Raw genomic sequence first — 27,074 nt, forward strand, 5'->3', positions numbered from 1 at the left:
TTAATGTATTATCCTTACGTACTATTAATTCTGATATAATTAGCTTTATCTATGGCTTTGGTAACAAGGTTTTTGTCAGATACTGTAATATGCAGTATTATTAACTAACCTTTGGTGCTTTGGAATTTCCAGTAATGTGGAATAGGTATAGTGCTAAAGTTCTTGTTACCAGTAGGATGAGCCTGCAAGATAATTATGATATAGCAGTAAGAGGTGGTGGGAGGCTTGGCACGGCTGAAGCCTTGCAGCCGTCACTGATGCACTAACCTAACCTAACCCCTGACAGCACCCGGCCCACAGTCACAGTCCAGCGACCTCACACACTTAACTTGCCCACTCGTGCCCACACCAGAGTGGGGTGGACGGCTGATCCTGGGCTGCCACCCCACCCACCACCCCCATCGCCACTACCGCTCTCATCACTCCCACCTCAAATGTCCCAGTCACTCCACACACAGACCACCTCCGTCGATAGTATAGGTTCCTGCTCACTTGACGTCAATGCTACAGGCACCACAACTCCCGCCACCATGGGTGAGTATGTTCTGCAGCTTCTCACTTCACCCATCACACCTCATACATGGCTCACAAGTTTGCAGGCTGTCCACAAGTTATGTTGCCAATATCAGAGAATAGAGGATCTTTTAAGGTAATATCTTGGTAATGGTGATAAAAGCAGTCCAATGGAATTCTTAAAGAACGTATCCATGAAAGAGTAATGATGTTAGTATAAAAATGCTTTCCATTTCATAACATAACCGAAGGTGTCTGTGAACCACTGTGGCCACTGTGTAATCACAGAAATAGCTTGTTGTACAGTATACAGTATAAAAATTTTCATCAGTATTCATGTAATCACTCCTACTCTTATGATTCATAATTCTCAGTCTGTAGGGAATTTTATCTAATGTATGTAGTTGCTTAGAAAATATAACTGCATGATTAATTAAGTTCATATTTGATAACTTGCCCATGCTGGTGTGTGTGTGTGTGTGTGTGTGTTTGTCCATCTCTCTCAGGCCACTTGAACCACTACATACAGTCAGTGATTAAGCTCCACATCTCTCTACCACATCTTTTGCTTTGTGTTTAGATAAGCTGCTAACCTTTGTTAGTCATTGGTCATTGTTTACTGAAGGATATATGGGGAATATATTATGATTTGTGATCAATTTATTGGAAAGATTAATTGGAAAGATTAATGAGCAGACTGGCTGGCAGAGAAAGTGTGGGTGTGGCAATGAGACAGGAGTGGGTGGCAATGGAATGTTATAGAGAGGGAGAGTTTTTATGTTACTGATTGGTCTTTATTTCTGTATTGTGCTTGTGTTGACCTTTATTTATATCCATGAGTATTAAGTGTTTTTTTCCTTCCATGGAAAGCTGAAAATATTTGTACAATGCAGGAAGTTCTATTATTTTGCAAGCGTATGGTACAAGAAGTGAGGCATTTAGGGCTGTAGCTGATTCATTCTTGACTAACACACTCCTTGACACACACATGAAAATATACCTTGCTAAACAAATTAAATTGAGTCATAATGAAACTTACATTAAACGTGCATGAGCCAACCCAGAAAGTATTAAGCATTGTGTGTGTGTGTGTGTGTGTGTTTCACTGTCTAGCTCTCATTATGTCAGTTCGTGTGTGTGTGTGTGTGTGTGTGTGTGTGTGTGTGTGTGTGTGTGTGTGTGTGTAGCTGTATCTCATTATGTCATACTCTGTGTGTGTGTGTGTGTGTGTGTGTGTGTGTGTGTGTGTGTGTGTGTGTGTGTGTGTCACTGTCCAGCCGTATCTCATTATGTCTGTTCTTGTGTGTATGTGTGTGTATCACTGTCTAGCTCTCTCTCTCTCTCTCTCTCTCTCTCTCTCTCTCTCTCTCTCTCTCTCTCTCTCTCTCTCTCTCTCTCTCTCTCTCTCTCTCTCTCTCTCTCTCTCTCTCTCTCTCTCTCTCTCTCTCTCTCTCTCTCTCTCTCTCTCTCTCTCTCTCTCTCTCTCTCTGTGTGTGTGTGTGTGTGTGTTGTCACTTTTCACGCTAACGCTGTACACGTCAAGCACAGCAGGTTACGTCACCTCTCTCTCGTCAGCGGTGTGTGTGTGTATGTGTGTGACCGTCGCCTTGAGAGTTTCCGCCCGCTAGTATTTTGAAGTGTAAAAACCAGCAGACGCTATATTGAAATTTCCATCCTGTGGCGCAACTCGTAGAATTTATTTCCCTCACACCCCTGCACCGACGGGAAAAAGAAAATTAACTTACTGTCTCGTGAAGTGGCACAAAAACTGTAAGTAACCGACCAGAAACACGTCCCGTCACGCGTGTTATATAAATGGAAGAAATAAAAAACTAAGATACTCATAAGTACAATATATCAACGCATAGCAGAGGCGTTAATCCCACACTAATGGTTTTATATAGAGATGACATGACGCATGGCCATTTACGTGCATATTATCACACACACACACACACACACACACACACACACATACACACCTTTACAGTTATGAATGAATCAGGAGAAAATATAGAAAGATGAGCAAGAAGTGAAGCTTGGGAGCGTAGGAAACCAGAGAGAGAGAGAGAGAGAGAGTTTTGACGTCATACATTGCACGGCATGTCGGTGACTCTCACAGCCAGGACGCGGCACCATGGTGTTTATTTACGTTGTGACGCTGATGGTGACGACACGGCTTGAGAGAGAGAGAGAGAGAGAGAGAGAGAGAGAGAGAGAGAGAGAGAGAGAGAGAGAGAGAGAGAGAGAGAGTTGTCTCCATCCACCTCTTATCTCTCATGTGCATTTTACTATTAAGTCCTCTTTTCAACATATTATCACAATTACCTCTGATATCTTGCATTGTTTGCGTTAAGCCAGTGTGAACAAAGTATTAAGTGAAGCAGACAGACTAACGCTATCTTGATAACACGCATTGGTACTGTCATGAAGAGAGGCGAGAAGATTAAGCCAGCACACAGCATCTTTTAGTGTTGAGGGTTATGTGGGAAAGTCTGAGGTGCGTGTTTGTGTTAAATGGTGTTTTTAAAGCGTCTTTGAATGTTGAGCGTTATATAAAAAGTAACGAGAGATGCGATGTGTTTAAAAGCATCCGGGAATGTTGAATGCTATGCGGAAGATTACGAGAGGTGTGTGTATACTGAAGGGCGTGTTTGAAAGCATCTAGGAATGTTGAGTGATATGTTCTAAGTTACGAGAGGTGTGTGTATTGAACGGTGTGTTATAAAGCGTCTTTGAATGTTGAGCGTTATGTGGAATGTTACGAGAGATGCATACATTGATCTGCGTGTTTGAAAGCATCGGATAGCGTCAAATCCTGCATGCATTAATACATTCGGAACCACAAACCGCTTCCGAAATTGATCCAGTTAGTTAATCGTGATAGAGTGACTAAGATATAATATTTGGATGAGTAATTGGGCAATCTAAAACCGCTAGATAACGAAAAATATCATCAGTAACTTGATCAAATCTTCCAATGTATTTTAAAACACGATAGTCAAAACCGTGGCACTTAAAAAAAATATTAAAAGAAAATAAAAAAGTAGTCGTTCAGAGTGATGGATGACTAACGAAAACTAGTATTACACAGTGATAATACAAATAGGGATTACCAGGTATAGGCGCATTGGCTTGTACAGCTTCCCTTATGTCATGTTCTTATGCGCCTCGTAATACACTTGGCGTAGCGGACGTAAGTAACGCTGGTCTTCTCGGCGACGATGGGAGCTATTTTTAGGAGAGAAGCTTTGGTTGAGTGCGTGTGCTGTAGTAGTAGTTGTAGTAGTGATGGTGGTAGTACTGTGTGTAGTAGCGCTGGTGGTGGTGGTCGTATTTCTTCCTGGTGACGTGAAAGTATGTGTGAGTTGGCATACATTACTGCTTTTCTTTATTCTTCCCTGTTTTTCTCTCTCTTTTCTTCGTTCTTTTTCTTTACTTCCTTTTCTAGCGGTGGTGATGGTCTGTTTTATAGTGGCATGGTAAGTATGTTTTGACTTTAGATCGTTTTTTTTTTTTTTTTCCTTCACATCTTCATTTATTCTAGTGGTTTTGTTTTTTTACTTTCGTTATTCCATTCTCGCGTGTATTTTTTCCCTCATTCTGCGTCTTTTTTTTTTCTTCCATTATTCCTTTTTTCAATTTTATTTTGTTTCTTTCTTGATTTTTGTGTCTTCCCTTCATTCAATAATTTCTACGCTCGCTAATTCGTTTTTCTTCATTTTCTTCCTTTACTTTCCCTTTTTTTCAATTCTTTCCTTTTCTCTGGTCTACAGACACCACACCCCTCTTTCCTTGTTTTAATTCCTCGCTTCACTCCTTTGCCACAATTCGTCCTGTCGTCACCACCACCACCACCACCATCAACAACATCATCAGGGGTGCAGGGTTTGAGTCTGAGACAGAAAGTGTGGCCGTGACTGTGACTTTTACTCACCCGCTACAACCAAGACTTGTATATTCTTAGAAGCAAACCGCTGTATCAAATGACCTGCTCTCTACTGTCTTCTGTGTGTGTGTGTGTGTGTGTGTGTGGGGCGTGACTCACGAGCGCCATTAGTGATCAGCTTATGAGTCATCGGTATATATTAATTTTAGAGGATTGGGTAAAGTGCACTGGGATGTGTATGGATGGGGAGGAGCGAAGGGGTGTCTAGGTGTTGCCGTGTGGGGCATGAGAGATAGGGAGAGGGGGAGAGACGAGGAGGAAGTGATGGGGGCAGGATAAGAAAGGAGGCAGGGCAGCGAATGGGAGGAAAATAAAAAAAAGAGGAGGAGGAGGAGGAGGATGAAGGTAAGAGAGATAGAGAAAATAAAAGAGGAAAGGAGGAAAGGAGAAGGAAGGGGAGAAAGGAGTGACAGGGGAGGAAAATAATATAGAAGAAAGAGAGGGAATATCAGTAAAGCACTAAGAAAAAGGAAGAAGGGAAAACAGTGGAAGGTGGAGTGACAGGAAAGGAGGAATGAAGGGATGTGTGGTTGATGGCTCCTCCTCCTCCACTCCTCCACTCAACTGTATTAACATCACACCCATACCTTGCCTTCCTCCACTCCCTTGTGTGTGTGTGTGTGTGTGTGTGTGTGTGTGTGTCAGTGAGTGCGGACGATGAGTAATAGGTCTGCGCCATACGTCACTCTCTCCTCGTGTGACGTAGTAGAAGGTTACGGGGAATACCACCACCACCACCACTACCACTACCACCACCACCACTGCTGCTGCCACTACCCACCTATCTTTCCCTTCCCTGCTTTACCACATTCCTTTCATTTCACAGCTGTGCGTTGAATAAGATGGGGGTAGTGGTAAGGAGGGTGGGGATCTCCTCCTCCTCCTCCTCCTCCTCCTCCTCCTACGAAACAATTCTCTCCCTTCCTCTTGCTGGTTCTCGTTCTATTGTACAGGGAAGGGCGGTAAGGAGTGGGGAGAGGAAGGAAGATAAAGAGGAGGAAGAGAAGAATAAGAATAAAAATGTCACTTTATCCCTAACTTAGACAAACAGTGTTACGTAATCTAATCTAATGTAGTGGTGACTTTTTTCTTTCCTTCCTTTTTTTTCTTTTTCTTTTCGTACCTAAGTGCTAATTAACTGGTATTTCGTGTGAGGTGAGTCAGAAATGGAGTGCCACACTGCGGACACTCTCTCTCTCTCTCTGTCTCTCTCTCTCTCTCTCTCTCTCTCTCTCTCTCTCTCTCTCTCTCTCTCTCTCTCTCTCTCTCTCTCTCTCTCTCTCTCTCTCTCTCTCTCATTAGCTACCTACACATTTCCAGTAATCCTCTGCTCCCACTCCCTCTTCCATACCAGTTCTCCCACTCACCCTCCCACCGCCATAACACAGGTTCACGTGGGGGTCACTCACACGCCCAGAGGAATGCGTTATACCTCCACCCACCCACCTATCCACCCACACCACGTCAAGGTATGCATTACTCCACGCCAGTTAACCAGTTCGCCTCCACCGCATACCACCTGTTACTACGAGCCACATTCTAAAAACACTTCTGCGCCGCACCTCCACTACGTTCAGAAGGCTCTATAGTTGTAGACACGGACTTTTAAGGGTGTTTTAACGGTTCCAGTAACGTAATTAACTATTTCTACATTATTCAAAGGAGAAACAGTCTTGAGAACTCGGCTAATTATCTCTGTACCTTTTGAAAATAGTCGTGAGAGCAAAGCGTTTTATAATACGAGCCTGCATCACGCCACACCACACCACGCCAAGCCAGGCTGTCTCCGAGCTGGCGTGCTGTCCCTCCTCACGCCAGACTGTCATGAGGCAAACGTGCGTGAGAATGCAAGTCCAAGTTTTAGCAAAGAAGCTCAGCAGAGGATTATCCGAGGCATGTGTCTGAGAGTGTGCTGCGGTGAGGCTTCTGCTCGTCTCCGTCTGGTTGGTCTTCCTGGCTGGGGTCACGTAAGGTTAGCCAGGACACCCTTGGAAGTCTTGGCACGGTGCCACGCCCCTTCCCCAACTGGCCACGCCCCTCTGTTCCAGTCCTCCTCCTCCTCAACTATATCGATCACCCCCCGCTGTCTACACGACCCTCCCCTCCAGTACCGTTGCCTACTCCTCCCCCCTCTACTTCCCACAGTGCCCCGCCCACTTCTACACGTGCGTTGTGTTTCGTTTCTCCTTCCTCTTCCTCCTCCCACGCCTTTCTTCAACGCTGTGTTATGTCTCGTTGGCGTGGCGCTGTGATGTGGCGTGACTGACTGGTGACCATTGATTAGTGAGGACACCATGTGATTATTGGAGTGGTTTTAGGAAGGTTAGGCACAAGTGTGTGTGTGTGTGTGTGTGTATGTGTGGCTGTGTGCGCGTGTGTGGCTTTTAGGTTGTTGTGTAGTGGTAGTGGAAGTGTGGCGTCGATGTTTCTCTCGGGTGGTGATGCGAACGTTTTCATGCTGGCTGGATTGAACTAGCTGGGCTGGACTTGCTGCTCTCCCTCTCTCTCTGCTCGGTCGCTCTTGCCTCGCTCCTCCCGCTGCTGCTCCGATCCCTAGCCAACAAAATAAACGAACCAGCAACTCAATTGAAGAAAGTTGACCGTTTCTGGAATTAAAGGTCCACGATGGGGACTTTTAAACATCGTACTGGACTTTATAACACTCCAGACTCACACTGTTTATTTCCCTCCAAGCACGGTGCGTTGCGTCACTCCCTAGGACGGTGTTTAGCACGGGGCAGGGTGACGTGGGTGAGGGAGTGAGGTAGTAGTGGTGGCAACTCACCCACGGTAGGTAAACTAATCGTGAATCCCGGGCTGGGACAATGGGGGCTCAGTCATCCCTGGACCGTGTTAGGAGAAGGTCGTGTTGGTCTTGTTCGTGGCTGCGGTGAAACAAGGAGGCGTGGTGACGATAAGGTGATTGCTATAGACAAGCATACTGTATGTGAACCGTACCCTACCCTGAGGAAGTGTGCGTTGTGGCTGTGTTGAGCTGTGCTAAGGGGTGTGTAGTCTGTACCTCGTGGTGGACAGTGCTTGGGTCAGTCTTGGAGTTGGGGCTAGCCAGTTCTCTTCCCTCTCCTGCCCTCCCTCCTTCCCCTCCAACCCACAGCAGTCACAGTAAGCCGCTGCCCTGTTTGACTCTCTTATGTGTCTCTGTCTGCTTTGGGGACGATTGGCTTGCTGGGTGAATAGAAGGACAAGCAGGTGATGTGCGTGGGCGGTGGTCAGGGTCTCGCAAGGCTTCCCTTCTCCCTCTCTCTCTCCCTCTCCCTCTCTCTCTCTTCCTTCTCACATCTCAAGAGAATCGGAAGTTACTGATGGGGAAAAAGGAGGAAGGGAATGTCGGAAGTCTCTTTTGTTCCATTTTCTTTTTGGTTTTCTCCCTTTTTTCCACTTCATGGTGTGTGTGTGTGTGTGTGTGTGTGTGTGTGTGTGGGTATACATTCACGCCTGACATGTGGTCGTGTCTAAGTGTACGGCTGAGTGGGAGGGTAGGAAGAGGTTCTTGAAGGGATGGTGGACGTGAGAATATTCGTCGTAGTAATAGTAGTGTGTGTGGTTGAAGGGCGTGGTGGTGGTGGTGGTGGTGGTCACGGTCCGTCGGTGATACTGGTGGAAATAGGGGCCTGTCGTGGAGTGGCGAAGTGAAAAAGTGGAGGGAAACTGAAGAAGGGACAAACATGTAAAGTAGGAAAAGTATGGAGAAAGAAATAGGAAAAAAATCGATGAAGGGAAACAGCGAGATAAAGAAATAAAACTAAGAAAAAAAAACATTGAAGTACAGAAGTGGAGGAATGGACAAATGAAGAGCTTAGTACCAGCACAGCGCGCGAGCTTTCTTAGTTATCGGCAGGAAGTAACAGGAGTGTTTTAAATCATGAGAGTACCTGCGGGAGTGTTCAGGTATTTCCTACAGGTATTAGAGGAGGGGCAACTGACTATTGAAAGGGAAGAGAGGGAAGTTAGAGGGAGGAGAAAGAAGACATAGAGAAACTTCATAAGAAAAGAGAGGGAGATACAGAAATCAAGAGAAGGAAAACATACGGGATATTAAAAGTTAGACTAGAGGAAAAAGGGGACGATTTAAGATAGAGAGCGACATAAGTGTTAGAAAGAAGAGAAGGAAGGCATAGAGGAAATTGATCAGGGTAAGTTAGAGGAAGAGGAACAGAGAGGAAAGAAAGACTGAGGATGATGAGTTAGGAGAAAGACTTGAAGCTGGAAGGAAAAAAGAGAAGCTAGAAGGATAGAAAAAATACAGGAAAGAAATGGATGGAGGGTGATGTCATAGAAGATAGAGGAAAGAAAGCGAAGGACGGATGGTGATGTAACAGGAGGGAAAGGAAAGAAGAGGAAGATGTAGAGGGAAGAAAGGGGAGATGGACGGTTGATGTAAGAGGAGGTAGAGGAAAGAAGAGATGAAGCTGAGGGGGGAAAGAAGAGGAAGAAGAGATAGGGGGGAGGAAGTGGTTGGTGTGTGTTCCGCCACTTAATTTTCTCCAGGTCAGTCAGTCTAGCTCTCTCTCTCTCTCTCTCTCTCTCTCTCTCTCTCTCTCTCTCTCTCTCTCTCTCTCTCTCTCTCTCTCTCTCTCTCTCTCTCTCTCTCTCTCTCTCTTACCTGGCAACCAATCATCGTTCATCTCACCAGTCCTTCCCTTCGTACTCGTGTTTCTCTCTCTCTCTCTCTCTCTCTCTCTCTCTCTCTCTCTCTCTCTCTCTCTCTCTCTCTCTCTCTCTCTCTCTCTCTCTCTCTCTCTCCCTTCCTTCCCTGACGCACTCCATCCAAGCTTCCTTCTTTCCGTCCCCTCCCTTCCTTCCTCCCTGTGGATTTACTTCCTGGATCCCTTCTCATCTTCCTTCCTTCTCTCCCTTCCCTATCAGCATTATCCTCTTATCTCTCGTTATTACACGCCTCCCTCCTCCTCCTCCTCCTCCTCCTCCTCCTCCTCCTCCTCCTCCTCCTCGTCGTCGTCCTCCTCCTCGTCCATTATGAGCAACGGCAAGTGGTGCAGTAGTTATTAAAATGCATTATATTTTTTCCTAGGTTTCCTCCCTCCCAGATTCCCTTAAATGTGCCTTGAGTGCCTCGCTGTTGTATCCATTTCAAGTGTCAGCGAGGAGGGGAGGAATGAAGGGAGGTGTGGAGGAAAGTAAAGGAGTCTTGAGTGCATGGGGAGAGAGAGAGAGAGAGAGAGAGAGAGAGAGAGAGAGAGAGAGAGAGAGAGAGAGAGAGAGAGAGAGAGAGAAAGCTCCCCAAGCAGACCAAATGACAATGTGCTTCTGCTGCTGCTGCTGCTCAAAAATCAATATACTCATGCAGTAACACCACACACCCCTCTCTCTACACCCCTGCTTACACTCCCCCTCACCCTTACACCCCCAGCACCCCTTCACCCCTTTATTATACTCCCTCCGTCCCCCACCCTTCACACACACCCCTACCCCACCCCCTCGCCACCTATTGTTTAGTAAAAGTAGTCCCGTGGCTCTCCCGCCGCTGTGAGTTCGATTCTGGCTTACGGTAGTTGCTCAGCGGGAGAAGTAGCGCTCTTTTTTTTTTGTATCGTAGGCGCCGCGTTCTGTTTCTGTGTGATAAACGTGAAAAAATAGCTTCCCTCATTCTCAGCGTCTTTATCGCTCCAGTTTGCATCCCAGCTAGCCACCTACCTTACCGTACAGTTCTCAGCCTCACCAGAAAAAATGTACTTCATCTCCCCTAGCATATCAACACCCCAATATTGGATCCCCAGCGTCTTATCACCACAGCCTCCTCCCCCACCCCTGCTAGCACCCTACTCAGCCCTAACCTTGCTTATCATACAGTGTTAACCTCGCCAGAAAAAAAAAAAGTACGTTTCCCCATTTCCTTATATCTTATCACATCCTGCATCCTTCTAGCACCCCAGTTTCTTCCACAAGCCTCTTCTCTCACCGTTATTTAATTATAGAACAACACAGCTTTCATATTCCTTGTTGTGCCTTCAGTATTACGCCCTAGTTTCTTTCACTACCCTCTTCCCTCACCATTATTTAATTATAGAACAACACAGCTTTCATATTCCTTGTTGCGCCTTCAGTATTGCTCCGTAACTTTCTTCTTTGGTTCTTTCCGCCTCCAGTTCCCCACCGCCGTACATTGCTCTTTCCTAACCTGTAATTAACTATAGAGTAACTCCACAACCTTCATAGTCCTTGCTGCTCCTTCAGTATTGCTTCGTGATACACCTCTAGTTTCCTTTCGACTCAAAGTTCTCCACCATCGTTTGTTCCACCTTGCCTACCGCGTCCCTCGATGTGTCCGTGGGGTGTTCTGCTACGGTGCTTTGTTTTCTCCTTGTATTGGTATTGTATTGTTAGTTTTGTCTCCCGATGGTCTTAGTGTGTGTGCGTGTTTGTGTCGGTGCTTCCTCGCATTGTTATTTTACGGTGATTCCTGACTTTTGTCCTCTTCTATACTTGGTCTTTATCTTGTGTTAATTTGGTCTTCCGATGGTCATTGTTTATGTGTGTGTTTGTGTGTGTGTGTGTCGTAGTGGTGGTGTTTCTTTGCACTCTTATTTTACGGTGTTTCTTGCTTTTTTTTTGTTTTTTTTGTTTTGTTTTCTCGTGTTGGGCTTTACCGCGTGTTAATTTTGTTTCCTGGTGTGTGTGTGTGTGTGTGTGTGTGTGTGTGTGTGTGTGTGTGTGTGTGTGTGTTTCCTTGCATTGTGTTATTTTGCGCGTTCTTGTTTCAGTTTTTCTGCGCGTTGGGAGTTGTCATTTGGTGCAATTTGTCCTTCTTTCTGCGTAGTTGTTGTATCTTGCCTTGCTCTTTGCTTCGCTCCGTCGCTTTCAGCACATTTCCTGTCATCATTGCTGTTTATAGTTATGTTATTTTCTTCATTACTATCCTACTTATTGCTTTCAGCCACTGTGAACTCTCCTTGCTTCGGTATTTCCTTGTAACCCACTTCCCTCCTGACATACCTCCTAACAATCTTAAGTAGCCCCTCCCTCTTCTGGTCACGTTTTTTGAAGCTTGGATCTCTCCTTTGGACTGTTTTTAAATGTTACAGGGATGATTGGTCGGGTTCTCAAGGGTACTTTTCCTATTTATGATTCAGAATCCTTGTTAAGTGTCTAGAATCATGAAAACACGCTTTAATATTCCAGTACCTTCCACTACAGACTACTGAAAGGTAGTTGACGTTTAAGAATGAGGTCTCGATGGTTTCTGTTTATAACCTCGGCTTCGTCACAAGGTATACTGCTTGCTTTCCTCCGTCCATAACTGGCGTTCTTGTTCATGGTCTTTGTTTCTATCTTTAGTTTGAAAGAGTGTAAAAGAATGAAACTCGGTGATTGAACTGAAGGAAGAATAAGTGACGGGATGGTGGATGGAAAGTTGCTCGAGATTGTAGACAGTTTTCGGCATGTGCTTATCGCTTACTAATACCGTTTACATTCTTTGCATTATCCTCGTCTGTAATTTTGCAATGCGAGTACTTTCCCTCGTTGATAAGTACCGTGTCTCTTTCAAAGTCTTCAGTACTGCCAGCTTACCGTCTGTCCTTTACAGTCTTCGCGCATAGCCTTGCATTGTCACTAGTTATGGCGTGTACCTGTACTTCCCCTACCGTCATTAACGACCGTATCTCTTTATGGTCTGCACCACCACTTCACGGTTGCTTACTACACTTATTATTTACACTGTTTGCGCACGGCCTTATCTTCGTCAATGCTATGTACCAGTGCTCCCCCTTCGATGACTACCGTGTCTTTATAATTTTTAGTACCACCAGTTCACGCGTCTGTCATGTACAGTCTACCTGTGGTCTTCACGCGTTACGTCTCTCTACCAACATTTCTTTCTGTCACACCACCGCCTTACCTTCCTCAGTGCTTCTCCTTCGATAACTACCGTGTCTTTATAATCGTTAGAACTACGAGTTTACGCATTTGTCATTTACAGTCTGCGTGTGGCCTTGTAGCCTTCCCTCCCACGTCTCGTGCTATCACACCGCCGGCACACAAACGATTCTTGCATCTCATGGCGCTTCCATTGTTTACTAGGTCCCCTTACCCCTCCCCTGCACCCTGCACGCCGCTGCTTGAGGTGGCGTGGCTCCCCATTCATCGTTCCGGGTTGGGATTTTGTGTGTCACCACCCCCACCGACACTACCAGCACCATTGCCACCGCCGCCCATGTCCCTCTTCCAGTGTGGTAATGAGGTGTGTCGCTCCCTCAGTGTGGATATTATGTCGTGGTTACTAACCCCTCGATCTGTCCAGTATTGTGTATCAAGTGTGTGTTGGTTGCTGGTCGTGGTTGTGATTCTTCGGGTGGTGTGTTTTTGGAAATTCGAGTGGTGTCTGATCATTCATTGGAAGTTAGTCATGGTTCTTTTAATAATTGTTTATTCAGTGGTAGTTTTTTTTTTTATTGTTTTGTGATTAGTGTGGTAATTTTTTATATAATTCCTTGGTAATTCATGTGGTTCTTTGATAAATGTTTGGTGGCTCGGTGGTACATACGCCGGTGGTGATTCGATTCGTATGTTTCATAATTGCGTGGTATTTCGAGTGGTATGGCTTGAGTAATTTGAGTGGTGTATCTTGAGTAACGCTGTGGCATGTCTCAGTAAATGACAGTGTTTGTCCGAATGTATGTCTGGTAATTGGAGCGTTGTGTTTGATAATTGAAATATGTCTGACAGTGCGATGTTTGTTTAGTATGTTATCTCGTATTAAGTCCAGTGCATGTCAAAATTGTGTCTGGTAATTCGAGTTGACTTATATAACTAAAGGGGTGAGTGGCAGTGCGATGATTATTAAGCATTACGCTTGTATTGCCTCGTATTGCCTATGTTGTTGTTTGTGTTTTCCATTGGCATATGCGTGTATTGGTGCATGCAAGATATATGTATATTGAAACACCTCTGCGTTGACCTCCGTAGTTTCAAAAACCTCTAGTCGAAGTTACATGGGTTTTTAAGGGTGTTTCTGTTATTCTCGACAGGTTAACAAGATTTATACTTTTTTTTTTTTTTCTTTATTCAAAACTCTTTAGAAGCCAGCATATCATCTCTGTGGTGAGAGAGCAAAGCGTTTCTGAATATTGGCCTAAGTGCTAATATCATTTGTGTTATCTATGGAGGGAGGTTATGGTGTACGTGTTATTGTTTCAACGAGTAGCAGTGACAAGAGACTTCTGTGTGTCAGAGGGAGAACCAGGATATCCAGTGTGATAGTTGTCGCTGGCTTGTGAACTTTTCCTAGATTTTCCTTTCAGTAGTGTTACGAAATTTTTATTCCTTTATGGTGTGTGTGTGTGTGTGTGTGTGTTTTCGTAGGTTTTCCCGTGAGCCGCATTATTTTTTTCCTTCCTGGTGTGTGTGTGTGTGTGTGTGTGTGTGTGTGTGTGTCAGTCAGTCGTTGCCCGAGTCAAATAAATCAGTCGTTTTGTCAGTCAATCAGGCAGTTAAGGTATTTTGTTTATCACGTATCAAGTCAGTTAATCACTTAGTACATTAATCTGGTAGTCACTGAACCAGTCAGGCGGTTACTTAGTAGTTGGCAAATCTTAATAAAAGGTAGGTGATGCAGGTGGTCCGTCCCATCACACCTGTTTGTTTGTACCTTGTATTCTGAAACGCGTTGCTCTCACCACGACTATGGGGATAGCAGATGGAAATAGGTAGGTGTGTTTCATACAGAGACTGCCACGTGTAAGCCTGGTCGCTTCTTGCAGCTTCCCTTATTTCTTATTTTCTATTTCTTATGACTATTTGCAAAGGACGCAGATGATTCACCGGATTCTTAAAGACTGTTTCTCCTGTTGATAATGTAGAAATCTTGTTGATCTGTCACGTCAACCATAAAATCGCCCTTAAAACTATTGTAACTTCAACTAGTCTTTTGAAAGTAGTCGGGGTGCGGCGAAGAAGTGTGTGAGAATATAGTGTGTGTGTGTGTGTGTGTGTGGGCGGGCGGCTAAGGTGTGGTGACCTACTCGCGTGCTGTCCTGCCGCGGTGGTTGTCATGGCCACGCCAGACGCTGCTCGATGCCCTGAATTACACACACACACACACACACACACACACACACACACACACACACACACTGACCAAGGGTAACAAAAGGAAGAGAAAAAAAAAACTGAGTTGCCATTCCGTAAAAGAAAGACAAAAGGATTATCGAAAATTGTAGGAGTGTCTTGAAACCGAGAGAGAGAGAGAGAGAGAGAGAGAGAGAGAGAGAGAGAGAGAGAGAGAGAGAGAGAGAGAGAGAGACCTTTTAGAAACAAAATATGCGATCCGAGCGTCTCCATCTTCCACCAGCCACCGCATTTGTTAATTAAGAGTTCTAAGCCACACTCAATCTCCAGCTTAGTCCTTCCCCCTGCCGCGGCTTGCCTTGTGTGTTAGTCTGGTGAGCGTGACATCGTGAGGTCCCTTTAATAGTACAGGGCTGAAAGTAACGTAGTGAAGTACAGTCCCGTGCCGAAAGTCGTGGTGTTATCGTGGTGGTAGTAGTAGTAGTAGTAGTAGTAGTAGTAGTAGTAGTAGTTGTTGTTGTTGTTGTTGTTGTTGTTGTTGCAGTAGTGGGTTTAAAATAGTTTCACCACTTTTTTATTGTTTACTAATTTGTCTTCGGCAGTTATTATTTTTTATTATTATTATTATTATTATTATTATTATTATTATTATTGTTATTATTATTATTATTATTATTATTATTGTTGATCATATCCTTGTTGCTATTTAAGTCTGGACAGTGTTGAAGATCAAATTTGAAAATTGCTGCTTTCGTCTCGTTTGGAGAGAGAGAGAGAGAGAGAGAGAGAGAGAGAACTGTTGGTGGTGACATGTGAAGTGTGGCCTGTCCCCATCCCTCCTTACCTCCCCGGTTTTCCTTGTTCTACTCCTCCTTAGCCTGCCTCACTCCATTCCACATTCCCTTCCATCAGGCTCACCTTCCTTACCATTGCCCTGTGCTCCCTCTCCTTCACCCCCCTTCCCCTTTCCCGTCCCTTCCTTCCTCTTTCATGCCCTTTAGCTCCCCTCTTCGCTATTTCAACCTCATTTTATTTGTTCTGATTTTGTTCACCGTATCATTCGTTTATTTATTTTTTTTTCCGTTTTCTTCGTAAATGTTCTTTTTATTGATTTTTGTCTTTTTATGAACTCTTAATTTTCCCTGTATTTTCTTAGCGTGTTTCTTTTGTTGTCTTTCGTTTCCTTTGTTTAATTAATTCCATACCTTTCTCCTTTCTCCTCCTCCCTTTCACTTAACTTTCACTTTCCTTCCTCCTTTTCTCGTGCATCGCTCCTCACTCAGCCCTCCTTTCTCCTCGCTTCACCTCACCTCACGCCCTTCGTCCACTCATTTGCTAATTCGCCTTTCTCCCTTCTTTCTTGATTTTTCTTCTGTCAGTTCACCATTTTTGTTATCGCCCATATCCTGCATTTTCTTCTGCGTCGTTAATTCTCAATTTTTTTTTCTTTGTTCTCTCGCCTATGTGATCAAACTTGCTGTCACTGATAATATTGCCTTGGTTCTTATGGGTTCTGGGAATTATCGTGTTGTGTTGGTCGGGAAAGGTTTCAGGAAAGATCAAGATAATTGGTCAGCGGAAGAGATAGAGTGACGCGGAAGAGCGCAATAAAAGCACAAGAGTCACCGTCAGCGGCCGCGACCTTTACTCACGTTCCTGGCATATCCCATCTCTGCTGTACCACGCCCCCAGTTTTGCTTCCACGCTCAGCCCACACCCCCTCCACGCACATTCCTGGACTCTGCCACGCCTTATTTGCCTTTACAATTCCCTCATCACATAGACAACACATTATTATTATACACTATCGCAACGTCCAATCTCCCATCGAAAGCAGCGCATCGTTGTCACTTTTGTACTTTCTTGGGATCGCGTGAGTTTCCACAGGCGTGTTTGCTGAGTTAAGTGATAACGGAAATGCTGAGAATGCTGCGTTGTTGGTGACGGTCGTCTTATGTTGAACTGTGGTGGGGTAAGAGGTTGAGTTGTGGTGGTGGTGCAATTAAACAAGTGTGGGGTGGTGATGGTACTGAGAAAGTAATCGCGGTTGTGTGATGATGGTGTTGGTACTCAGCAAGTGTCTGTGTGGTGATGGTGTGCAGTACTGGTGGTGGCTGTGGTTTGGGAGTGGTATCTCAGACATCCTGGAGACTTTAAATCTTAAGTGAGATGCATGATTACCTACCTTAGAATATGTTCTGTATATGTCACTTCAGAACTGCACGTATAATGAATGAGTGAGCCTATTGTTAAGAGACTGGTTGTCATCTGGCATGGTTCCTGTGAGGGAGTAAACACCGTATTGGTTGTCACGTGGTATGGTTCCTGTGTTCATCATCAGCCTGTTGGATACTGCTTGAGGTCAAAGGCCACCCCCATAGTTGCCAGGAGTTTGAATCAGATATCTTGTCACACTGGTTGAGGCTGTTTGGCATGAGGTATACATTGTATTACTATTATGTGTAACATAAAATAGCAATCCCTTTTGTCTCCTTGCAACTGACTCCAACTTTGTTCCAGAAGTTTTGGACGGATCTGAGCACAGCCTTCGCAGTGTTAGTCTTGAACACAAGCTTTCTGAGGTAAGCAGTTGTTTTTTGCAATTGCCTCATTGTTGTTGTATACTGAGTGTTAGCCAATATGTTTTACCTTGCCTCCTTGATAATTAAATTACCTACTCTTACAAAGAGAAGAATAGAAACCATAGGAGGGTAGTTTGGAAATCAAAGCTTTGTGCCAGACTCTATCAGAAGCTTTTGATATGTCTAAGGCAGCAGCAAAAGTTTCACCAAAATCTCTAAAAGAGGATGACCAAGACTCAGTAAGGAAAGTCATAAGATCACCAGTAGAGCACCCTTGATGGAACCCTTCAGACAGAATGTTGTGAAGTGATAGATGATTAAGAATCGTCCTGTTGAGGATAGGTTAAAAACTTTAGATAGGAAGGACATTAAAGCAATAGGACAGTAGTTTGAGGGATTGGAACTGTCATCCTTTTTAGGAACTGGCTGAATGCAGGCAAACTTCCAGCAAGAAGGAAAGGTAGATGTTGACAGAGCATTGAAAGAGTTCAACTAGGCAAGGTGCAAGTACAGAGGCGCAGTTTCAGAGAACAATAGGAGGGACCCCATCAGGTCCATAAGCCTTCCAAGGGTTTAGGCCAGCAAGGGCATGGAAAACATCATTGTGAAGAATTTTAATAGGTAACATGAAGTAGTCAGAGAGTGGAGAGGGAGGAACAAGCCCTGAATCATCCAAGGTAGAGTTTTTAGCAAAGGTTTGAGTGAAGAGTTCATCCTTAGAGATAGATGAGATAGCTGTGGTGCCATCTGATTGAAATAAAGGAAGGAAAGAATAAGAAGAGGCAAAGTTATTGGAGATATTTTTGCCTAGGTGTCAGAAGTCACAAGGGGAGTTAGATCTTGAAAGATTTTGACACTTTCTATCAATGAAGGAGTTTTTGGCTAGTTGGAGAACAAGACTTGGCATGGTTCCGGGCAGAAATATAAAGCACATGAGATTCTGGTGATGGAAGACTCAAGTACTTTTTTTGGGCCACCTCTCTATCATGTATAGCACAAGAACAGTTTGTGTTAAATCAAGGTTTGGAAGGTTTAGGTTGAAAAGAGTGAGGAATGAACGCCTCCATGTCAGACACTATCACTTCTGTTATGTGCTTGGCACACAGAAATGGGTCTCTGACATTCCAAGGAAGATCAGCAAAACACCACCTCAGGTCCTGCCCCCCCCCCCCCCATCTGGCAGAGGCAAAATGTCAGAGGCACCTCTACTTAGGGTGATCCTGAAAAGGGATTGGAGCGATAGGACAAGATACAGATAGGAGATTGAGATCAGAGAAGAGAGGGTAACAGCATAAGCAGAAGGATTAGATGTTAGGGAAAGGTCAAGAATTTTAGGAAAAGGTCAAGAATTTTGGGCACATCTCCAAGACAGTCAGGAATACGAGTACGGTGTTGCGCCATTTGTTCTAGGTCATGGGGTATCAAGACATTTAGGGTCGATATCAGAAGAGCAGTCCAACCTGGGGACATTTGTGGTCTCCTCCCCAGGTTTTTTTTTTAAGTCAGCTATTTTACTGTATTTTGTGGCCAGGTAGGGGATAGCGACGTGGTGACCCCAACCCGACCAATCCTTCGACCCCAGCCCTTCACTGACCCAGGTCCACCCCCAAGGGATTCCTTCAAGACCCCATCATACCTGGGCATCTCCTGTGCTGTTAATGGCTACAACAGGCTGAATAGGTGGGCAGGCATGTCCTAAAATGATAGATAATCCATAAACTACATTTTGTGACTTGGCTGTAGGTGTTTGGTATCATGATGGTGGGTTTCTGCTCTTCTCTATGCTGAAGGGGCAGTAGTTGTGTGACAGTTGTTTATCGTAATTCCAAAGGACTGTCACTGTAGAATCAACAACAGTATTGTGTGAATTCATAATAGGTGGTGTAAATTAAGCATAGAATGCATCAAAGACCAGACCAGCAGCCAAGTACTCTATTTTCATGGAACTTAAAGATGTACCATAGTTCACATAAAGTGCCCTAGATCTTTCTCACACACATGACCACATTTGAATTGTTCACACAGGTATGACTCCACCTTAAGGGAAGGATTTCGTTCCCGGGACGCCAGTCCAGCTCGTTTAGCCTTCAGCAGAAGCAGGGATTCAAGTCCTATGCGCCCTGAATGGAAGGGCTTTGACTACAGAACAAAGGTGAGGAGTGTTGTGGGAATCTCTGTTATGTAATACACTTGGATACCAAACAGCAACAGACCTTTGGGTACTCACCTGGCTGTTTTACTCTTTAACTGTAGCATTAGAAAAAAACTAACCTTAGTACAAGGGAAGATAGTTTCCATCTATTTTCATCTGTGTGGGAGGGAATAAATGCTTGTTGGTATAGTAATAACTTACCAACACATTAACTTGCGTATAATGTGGGTAGAGATTCAGAAGTGGTATTGCAAGTTTGCCTGGTGCTTTCCAAGGAAGCAGCAGTAAGTACACTGCAAATAAACATTTTGTTTTTAAGGGCATGCAGTTTTATTCTAGTTTAACTGGTAAATTTGTAATAGTAAAACTGGAACTTGTAGAAATATTGAAAAAATTATATTGACTTACCCAAATGACAATTTTACACAATAAGGTAGCCAAAATCAAGCTAATGTCTCACCAACATGAGGCATGATAGTGATTGAGCCATGACGGACTGGAAAACTGGTTGTATTACTGTTTTCTATTGTATTTGTTATTCTGGAATCTAGTGATTGTATTACTGCTTTTTTATTGGATTTGTGGTTCTGTGGTTCTGGAGTCTAATGATAGCAAACACTACATCAGTATAACTTTATTTCCAAAGGTCTCACCTCAAGCTACAGCTGCCAAAATTAAAGAACTGAAGGAGGAACTTGCCAGATTTAAGGAAGAGTTCCCTCATCCACCTGGAGAACGTGGTCGGCAAAACATTTCTAAAAGACTTGGGCGGCGGCCATCACAGGGTCGCAGCATAAGTGTTGACCGAGGCTACCTCACCAAGTCCACCTCACAGGGCACCATGAACGGCCTTGACACCCCCATCGCCAGCCCAGGACGCATAGTGGAGATCACCATGACTGACAAAAGCTCCGTCAAGTCCTCCAGCTACCAATATTCATATGAAGAGAGGACTGTGAGGAGTAATGGTTCTGAAACCACAAGCACCTATACTTGCACCACACATGCTAATGGAGACACACCTGACAAGTCTTTCATTCAGTCAAGAATTGAGCGACTGTATGGACCCGGTGCTCTTGGGAGTGGCTTCCGCAGTCGCCGGTCCCTTCTGGAATTGGAGAAAGAACAGAAAGACAGAGAGGCAGCAGGACACAGGAGTCCTTTGATTGCCCCACACAGTGACAGCCACTATGACCCAGATGCCCAGGCCCCAGAAGGCTTCCCCAGTGTGTTCAGGCATCTCAGGCCAGAATTTCGGACACAGTTACAAGTAAAACGTAACTCAGGCACACCTAAAACTTGTCTTTCTCCCCAACCTCTATCTCCCAGTCAAGTGGAGTCTCCCAAGAGGCCTGGTCGGGTTATTCCTATCACTCTGACAGACACATGTGAGAGAAAGCCTTCCAAACCTCCAGTGACTCCCAAGCCTGAGCTGCCCATCAGTAACGACATACAACGAAGCAATGTAACCAGGAGGGAAAGCAAACCAATGGTGGTTCAAAAGATTGTCAATGGTAACGGAAATATTGAGGAGATAGAAGTGACTGTAGATAAAGAACCTAGTGTTAATGGTAGTGTTGAGCACAAAGTGAGTGAGGATAAAGTACTAGAGGATTCTGTCGTCCGGACTAGTAAAGTGAACGGTGTTCCTGAGTCAGTGAAAGTGAATGGTATCGTGTCTGAGGATGTAGAACAAAAAGATGGTCATTATTTCTTAAAGGTGAGTTGAAATCAAGACAAGGTTAATGTAATGAAAGCTATCAATCAGTGAACTATATTATTCTGAAGGTTAGCTCTCACTCTGATTTCTGACTCTATCTTGGATGCATCTATTAAATTTAATGTTTCACAAGGCTTTGTATATTACAGATAGTAGATGAAGTTATTCGTGAAATTGAACAAAAAGTTGCTCAAATAGAATCCTACCTGGAAGCAAGTGGAAGTGAAATGAGTGAGGAGGTGAAGGGCAAGGTACTGGCAGCTGTTGGCAAGGCAAGGCTCTTGATCTCCCAAAAGATTCAACAATTTCAGGGCCTGTGTCACAAAAACATTGTAAGTGAATTGCTTAATTATGCAGTTATTATTCATGTACATTCAATTGTGGGCATAAAATGTTAAAAAGTTACTTTGGGGTAAATTCAGAATGTGAAGATTCTGATATTTCTAATTCCTGTCTTTCAACACAATACACTGATGTTATTGATGAGCATTATTCCCCAGAATACCTCTGCTGATGAAGAATTCCCCACTACCTGTGAAGATCTTGCTGGCTTCTGGGACATGGTATCCATACAAGTAGAGGATATCAGGCAGTCTCTAAAGGAAATAGAGACCCTGCGGTCCAATAACTGGCAGGAGGTGCGTTTGGTTTGTAACTGTCTCTTTATTCTCAACATCTGTAATGAAAAGTAAGCTGTACCGTGCTACCTCAGAACTAAGGTGCCCCTGCCCTTATCCCCCTCCACAGTTTTGAGTTATACATACATATTTCCATCTGCAAATTTCCCATGATGTCTGAGACATGCACAAGTAAAGCTAATAATATATTGAGTGCATGAGTCCCACAAATTAGGCCCAGTACTAACATGGTGGGGATGTAATGCTTAGGTAAGTGACAAAGACAGCTGAAGGAACACACAGTCCCATGCTTCTCCAGGATGTCAGTGTTTGTGATGGGATATCTCACTCTACAAAAGCTTTAAACTTGGAGACCAGGTGGCATGTTTCAGACATCGTGGGAAATTTGCATGTGGGAATGTGCGCGTAACTCAGAGATGTAGAGAGTGTAAGTGTGGAAGCACTTGAAAAGAAAGCTAGCAAACTATTTGTCACTCAAGCAACCAGTGAGAACTCCAGTGTTCCCATGTAGTTGAGATTTTAAACCATGCAGCTTTGCATCATTGATGCAATGGCAAAACAATAGGCATGCAGGTTGGCAACACAAAGACTCACCACTGTCACACTGAGATGCCCTGATGATCATAGAATCTTTTTACAGATGTGCAAATCGTTCTTGAAACTTTCTCATTTATAGGGGTGTTTTAGCCCTGACCTCCAGGACAGTGAATCAGGAAACTTATTACAAACACTACCAGGGTGCCAGATGAACATTTTTTTCTGAAAGTTGTGTAGTACAGGATAGTATTAATTAAATAAGAAATAATCCATTCCTACTATATATATATATATATATATATATATATATATATATATATATATATATATATATATATATATATATATATATATATATATATATATTATATAATATTATACACTGACATACAGGATGTAACACAAGTTTCTGCAAATACTGAAAGAGGTGAAGGAATGTGTAATTCTAAGTAGAAAATGTTCTATACACATATGCATTTTAAGGCTTTGTTTACCTGTCAGAGGAGTTAAAAATGTATGAGTGTACTATGTGTGTAGCTATGATGAGGTGACGGACAGACGGTTGCATTGTTGCAACCTCAGAGGTGCCGCTTGCTCAAATTACAAATGGTTTTATCTTATTTTTTGCAGACTGTGGAATATTACAGTATCTTGTAACAAGACAGACAGTATTAAAAAGCATTACACGACAACATTATTGCAGTGATTAAAAGTGCTCCTGTAAAATGCTACATGGCATCATCAAAGCGAGGGAGGAGGGGGGAGTGAAAACAGCTGAGTGATGATGTCACATAGCATTTTACAGGAGTACCTTTAATCACTGCAATAATGTTGTCGTGTAATGCTTATCGGTAAATTACATGCTTTTTAACACCATTTGTCTTGTTATAAGACACTGTAATATTTCACATCCTGCAAAAATATAAGATAAAACCATTCGAAATTTGAGCAAGTGGCACCTCCGAGGCTGCGGCAATGCAACCATCTGTCCGTCACCTCATAGCTACACACATAGTATACCCATAAATTTTTAACTCCTCTGACAGGTAAACAAAGCCTTAAAATGCATATGTGTATAGAACATTTTCTACTTAGAATTACATGTTCTTTCACCTCTTCCGGTACTTGTAGAAACTCACGTTACCTCTTGTATGCGTGGCTAGAAAACTGCAAATTAGTATATGTACAATCTTAGGCAGGTAAATGTGATATTTCTGTAAAACTAAGTTAGTATATATACTTACAGTCCTAACCAGGATAAATGTGATTTGTATAGACTGTAAAGGCATCACTGTTACAGTTCCTACTTTTTCAGGTAGCCTTCCTATTCCTTTTAGAGCATCACCATCTGTAATTGTATTAAGATTCTTTTGACAGACTTTATACTTTGGAAACTGATGCATAGATATTTTTCCAGAGGGTGGGCACAGATACCATTGATGGAGCAGAGGTGGTGGTCAGCACTGGGAAGGCACGAAGGAAGCCAGCACCTCGCCCCTCCAGGCCAGCCAGGTCCACAAAGGCCAGTGTGGAGAAGAGTGAGGAAGGGAAGACCAGGGATGAAGCAAGGAGGAAAATGATAGAGGAGAGACGCAAGGCAATGAAGGAAGCAATGAAGGCCAAGAAAGCAGAGGCTGAAGCAAAGAAGGGGGAAGCTGGAGAGGATGCAGTTGAAATATTTATTCCTGAGGGAAAGTAAGAATTCTTTCATATGTGACTTTGTCCTTTGATAGAGACTTAATGTGTCACATTTTGACTTAACTGCTGTCTCCAATGTGAGTGCTACAAACTCAGCTTTAATGTTTATGTTGTATGTGTATGCATAGACATACATCTGTTTGGTTATATTTTTTTTAAGTGTGTGTGTGTGCGTGCATGCATGCGTGCGTGCACGCATGCATGCTTGTGACGACAGAACGTTTGTTGGACACAATATTGAGCAGATTAAGGGTCCCTGGCTCAAGGAAACTTGATGCCACTCTGGTGATAGGTACTTGCTTAGTCATTGATATAGTTGAAAATGATATTGAATGCTATTTTATAATGTTCTTTGGTAGACTTTAGGTGTTATCAAAGAAACACTGCTCAAGTTAAGGTAGGGAGGGGAAACCACTCTGGAAATAAAAGATCTATACATGAATTATACATATACATGTAATCACCTATTTAGGAAATTTGATTTTTGAGCATAGATATATAATGGATGAACTTTTCTCGACATACCATTTTCTTTTTTCATATAATTTTAGTGGTTAAGCTTTTTTAGCATCAAATATTGTTCTTGTGTGTGATGGATGCCTTATGCGGTGTGTGGCATGACCAGGAAAAGGCTTGTTCCTTGCTGCATTACTCACACTTGTTTTACATATGACAGGTGGTCAGATAATACAGCATACATTATGAAAGCTTAACCAAATGGAATATCCTTTGCAGTCCGTGCTATAGGTTATTTAGAGTTTTTATTTATTCTTTGTTTAATTTTTTTCACATTATATAAGAATAAAATTATTTTATACTTGTTCTTTATTTTACACTTGTTCTTTCCTCTTATTTTCATGCTTTCTCACCACTTGTTCTTGGCCAGTTTATATTTGTATTTTTTTTTCTTTCCTTACTGAGAAGCATTTATAGTGTACAACAGTGTTGCAATCCAAAGGATCTTTTGTCGTAACTGCATTTTAATACACTGATTTATTGCTAGGTTTTATTGCTAGGTTCATCATGAGTCATTGCTAGGTTCACCTTAAATCAGGTCATAGCATAAGTAGCATTGCATGTATCATATCCTGCACAGACTTGCAACTTCTCATTAAATTGTTTTCATAGCATTTTGATACATGATGGTGTTTGCACAAGTTTTCGTAGAACTTACACTACTTTAACACTTTTTTTATACACAAGTTCTGTATTTACTGCAGAAACCATCATCATTTCATAGTCACATTAGAGACATAACAGCTGCTTTACAAAATGGAATAAAGATGTAACTGGCTTTTCTAGCTTAAAAAGCCAAATACATCTAGTGTATTATTGTTCTTGCAGGTTAAAAGGTCTTCCTTAACTTATAGAATAAATTCATATCTGTGTTTTCATTGTCAATAGTGAGTTTATCAACAAAAGCCTGTTTTATAACATGTAATTCTGCTAAACACATTTTTTAAGGAGATGGTGGCTTAGTGGAAGCAACTCATGGTGCTTAATGGAAGCAGCTCATGAGAACAGTACTGCTGATGTAGTAGCAGCTTTGTGGGAGGATCTGAAAGTAAACCATGTAACTAATGATGCACTGTGAAGTGATGCATGTATATTCCAAATTCAGATATCGTACCCTTTCTGAGAGAGAGAGAGAGAGAGAGAGAGAGAGTATGATGATTGTGGTATGTAAACATACTATGGGTTTGTGGATCAAGAGAGGGAGATGGAGAGTCTACTATATAATTTTCATTTAAATTAGAGCTGCAATTACCAAATGTATAACTGAATAAGGAAATGACTACCTCCTCATTTTTCCAAAATGATGTTTCCCCAATGATTTGAATGGATGTAAAAAAATTGTCACAAAAAAAACGTGAGCATTCTGCTGTGTAAAGATTTCTTTAGAATTTACAAATTGATTGGTACTGACCCCAATATATGAGCAGCTATGGGAGGTGACTCAGCTTGGCTCCATACTTGTCCTTCATCACTTCATTTAACTGATATTATCAGTTAAATGCATCCCGCAAGTATTGGAGATTCATTTAATAAAAGCAACTTGAATTATAAATCCTGAATAACATTTAGTTACATTTTAATGGCAATTGCAGCTTTAGTTTAAGAGTATCTATTTATTATGGCAATATATATTTATACTTGGCAGTGACAATCAATGTTATATAATCATGTTGGAACATATTCTTGAATTAGGTTTTCAAATTTGTCTTGTTTAGCAGATAATTGTTTACAGAAAAGGGGACAACACTGTTTTAAGATTTTTATGCCATCAGAAATGTGCCTTGCCTCTTCCTGTTTAAGTGAAGAATTTTAAACTATTCCATTTATATATGCTTAATTGGATATATTGATTCTACATATGTGAATGTTTTTTGTGCAGTTCTTGGGTTATGGCAGCTGTTCATGTTTATGTAAGCTTTTATACACCAAATGTTAACATTTCATTAACATTGAGAAAAATATACAATGTATATAGTTGGGCCACTGAATTATATGAATTTAAACCTGGATTTTCTTTCACTAACCTTTTATTCATGGTTCCATTAGTAATTGTGGATGGTGCAATGTGTGAAGTCAGGTACACTAAGTACCATTACAGTTGTCAGAAGGATTCATCCAATGGCAACCCAGGGAAACTGCTAATGAAGCATTCACTGGAGGTTGTAGTGATATATATCAATGTGCATACAGTATACACATATGCATAAGAAAAATTTCTTGAAAATTAATTAAGCTTTATCTAATGGTAATCACAGCAACAGTCCTTTTTTTCATAATAAGTCACAGTGAAGAGGTTGCTGTAATGCAGGAAGCAGAATGAGACTTACCAGAGTCCTATAAAAGGTTTACCAGAGAAAGGGGATGAATGATTGAGAATACTGGTTAACTCTTGCGTTAGAGAGGTGGACAGAATAGGGGTGAGAGAAAGAAGAAAGTCTTGTGCAGCGAGGCTGCGGAAGGAGAGGAGGCATGCAGTTAGCAAGATCAGAAGAGCAGTTAGCATGAAAATCGCAGTAGAAGACAGCTAGATATGCAACATTGCGGCGGTGAGGAGAGGAGTTGATGAGACGAAAAGCTTTTGATTCCACCCTGTCTAGAAGAGCAGTATGAGTGGAACCCCCCCAGACATGTGAAGCATACTCCATACATGGACGGATAAGGCCCTTGTACAGAGTTAGCAGCTGGGGGGGGGGGGTGAGGAAAACTGGCGGAGACGTCTCAGAAC

General features: G+C 42.8%; 1 protein-coding gene across 4 annotated transcripts in view; it reads left to right on the forward strand.

Moving 5' to 3' along the window:
- The window catches only part of LOC135115102 (uncharacterized), a 57,890-nt gene extending 31,534 nt beyond the window's left edge, over positions 1–26,356 (forward strand). For 2 of the 4 annotated variants that reach the window (XM_064031593.1, XM_064031596.1), the window contains 8 exons: positions 287–534; positions 17,027–17,088; positions 18,620–18,768; positions 19,114–19,240; positions 19,887–20,960; positions 21,110–21,292; positions 21,461–21,598; positions 23,553–26,356. In XM_064031593.1, the coding sequence (XP_063887663.1) occupies positions 287–534; positions 17,027–17,088; positions 18,620–18,768; positions 19,114–19,240; positions 19,887–20,960; positions 21,110–21,292; positions 21,461–21,598; positions 23,553–23,834 (2,263 nt within the window). In that variant the 3' untranslated portion in view covers positions 23,835–26,356. The remainder of the gene's footprint in view (positions 1–286; positions 535–17,026; positions 17,089–18,619; positions 18,769–19,113; positions 19,241–19,886; positions 20,961–21,109; positions 21,293–21,460; positions 21,599–23,552) is intronic. The other 2 variants (XM_064031594.1, XM_064031595.1) reach the window with 2 other exon arrangements.
- Positions 26,357–27,074: the final 718 nt, after the last annotated feature.

Source organism: Scylla paramamosain, chromosome 28 (genome assembly GCF_035594125.1).
Source record: "Scylla paramamosain isolate STU-SP2022 chromosome 28, ASM3559412v1, whole genome shotgun sequence".
Taxonomy (NCBI): domain Eukaryota; kingdom Metazoa; phylum Arthropoda; class Malacostraca; order Decapoda; family Portunidae; genus Scylla; species Scylla paramamosain.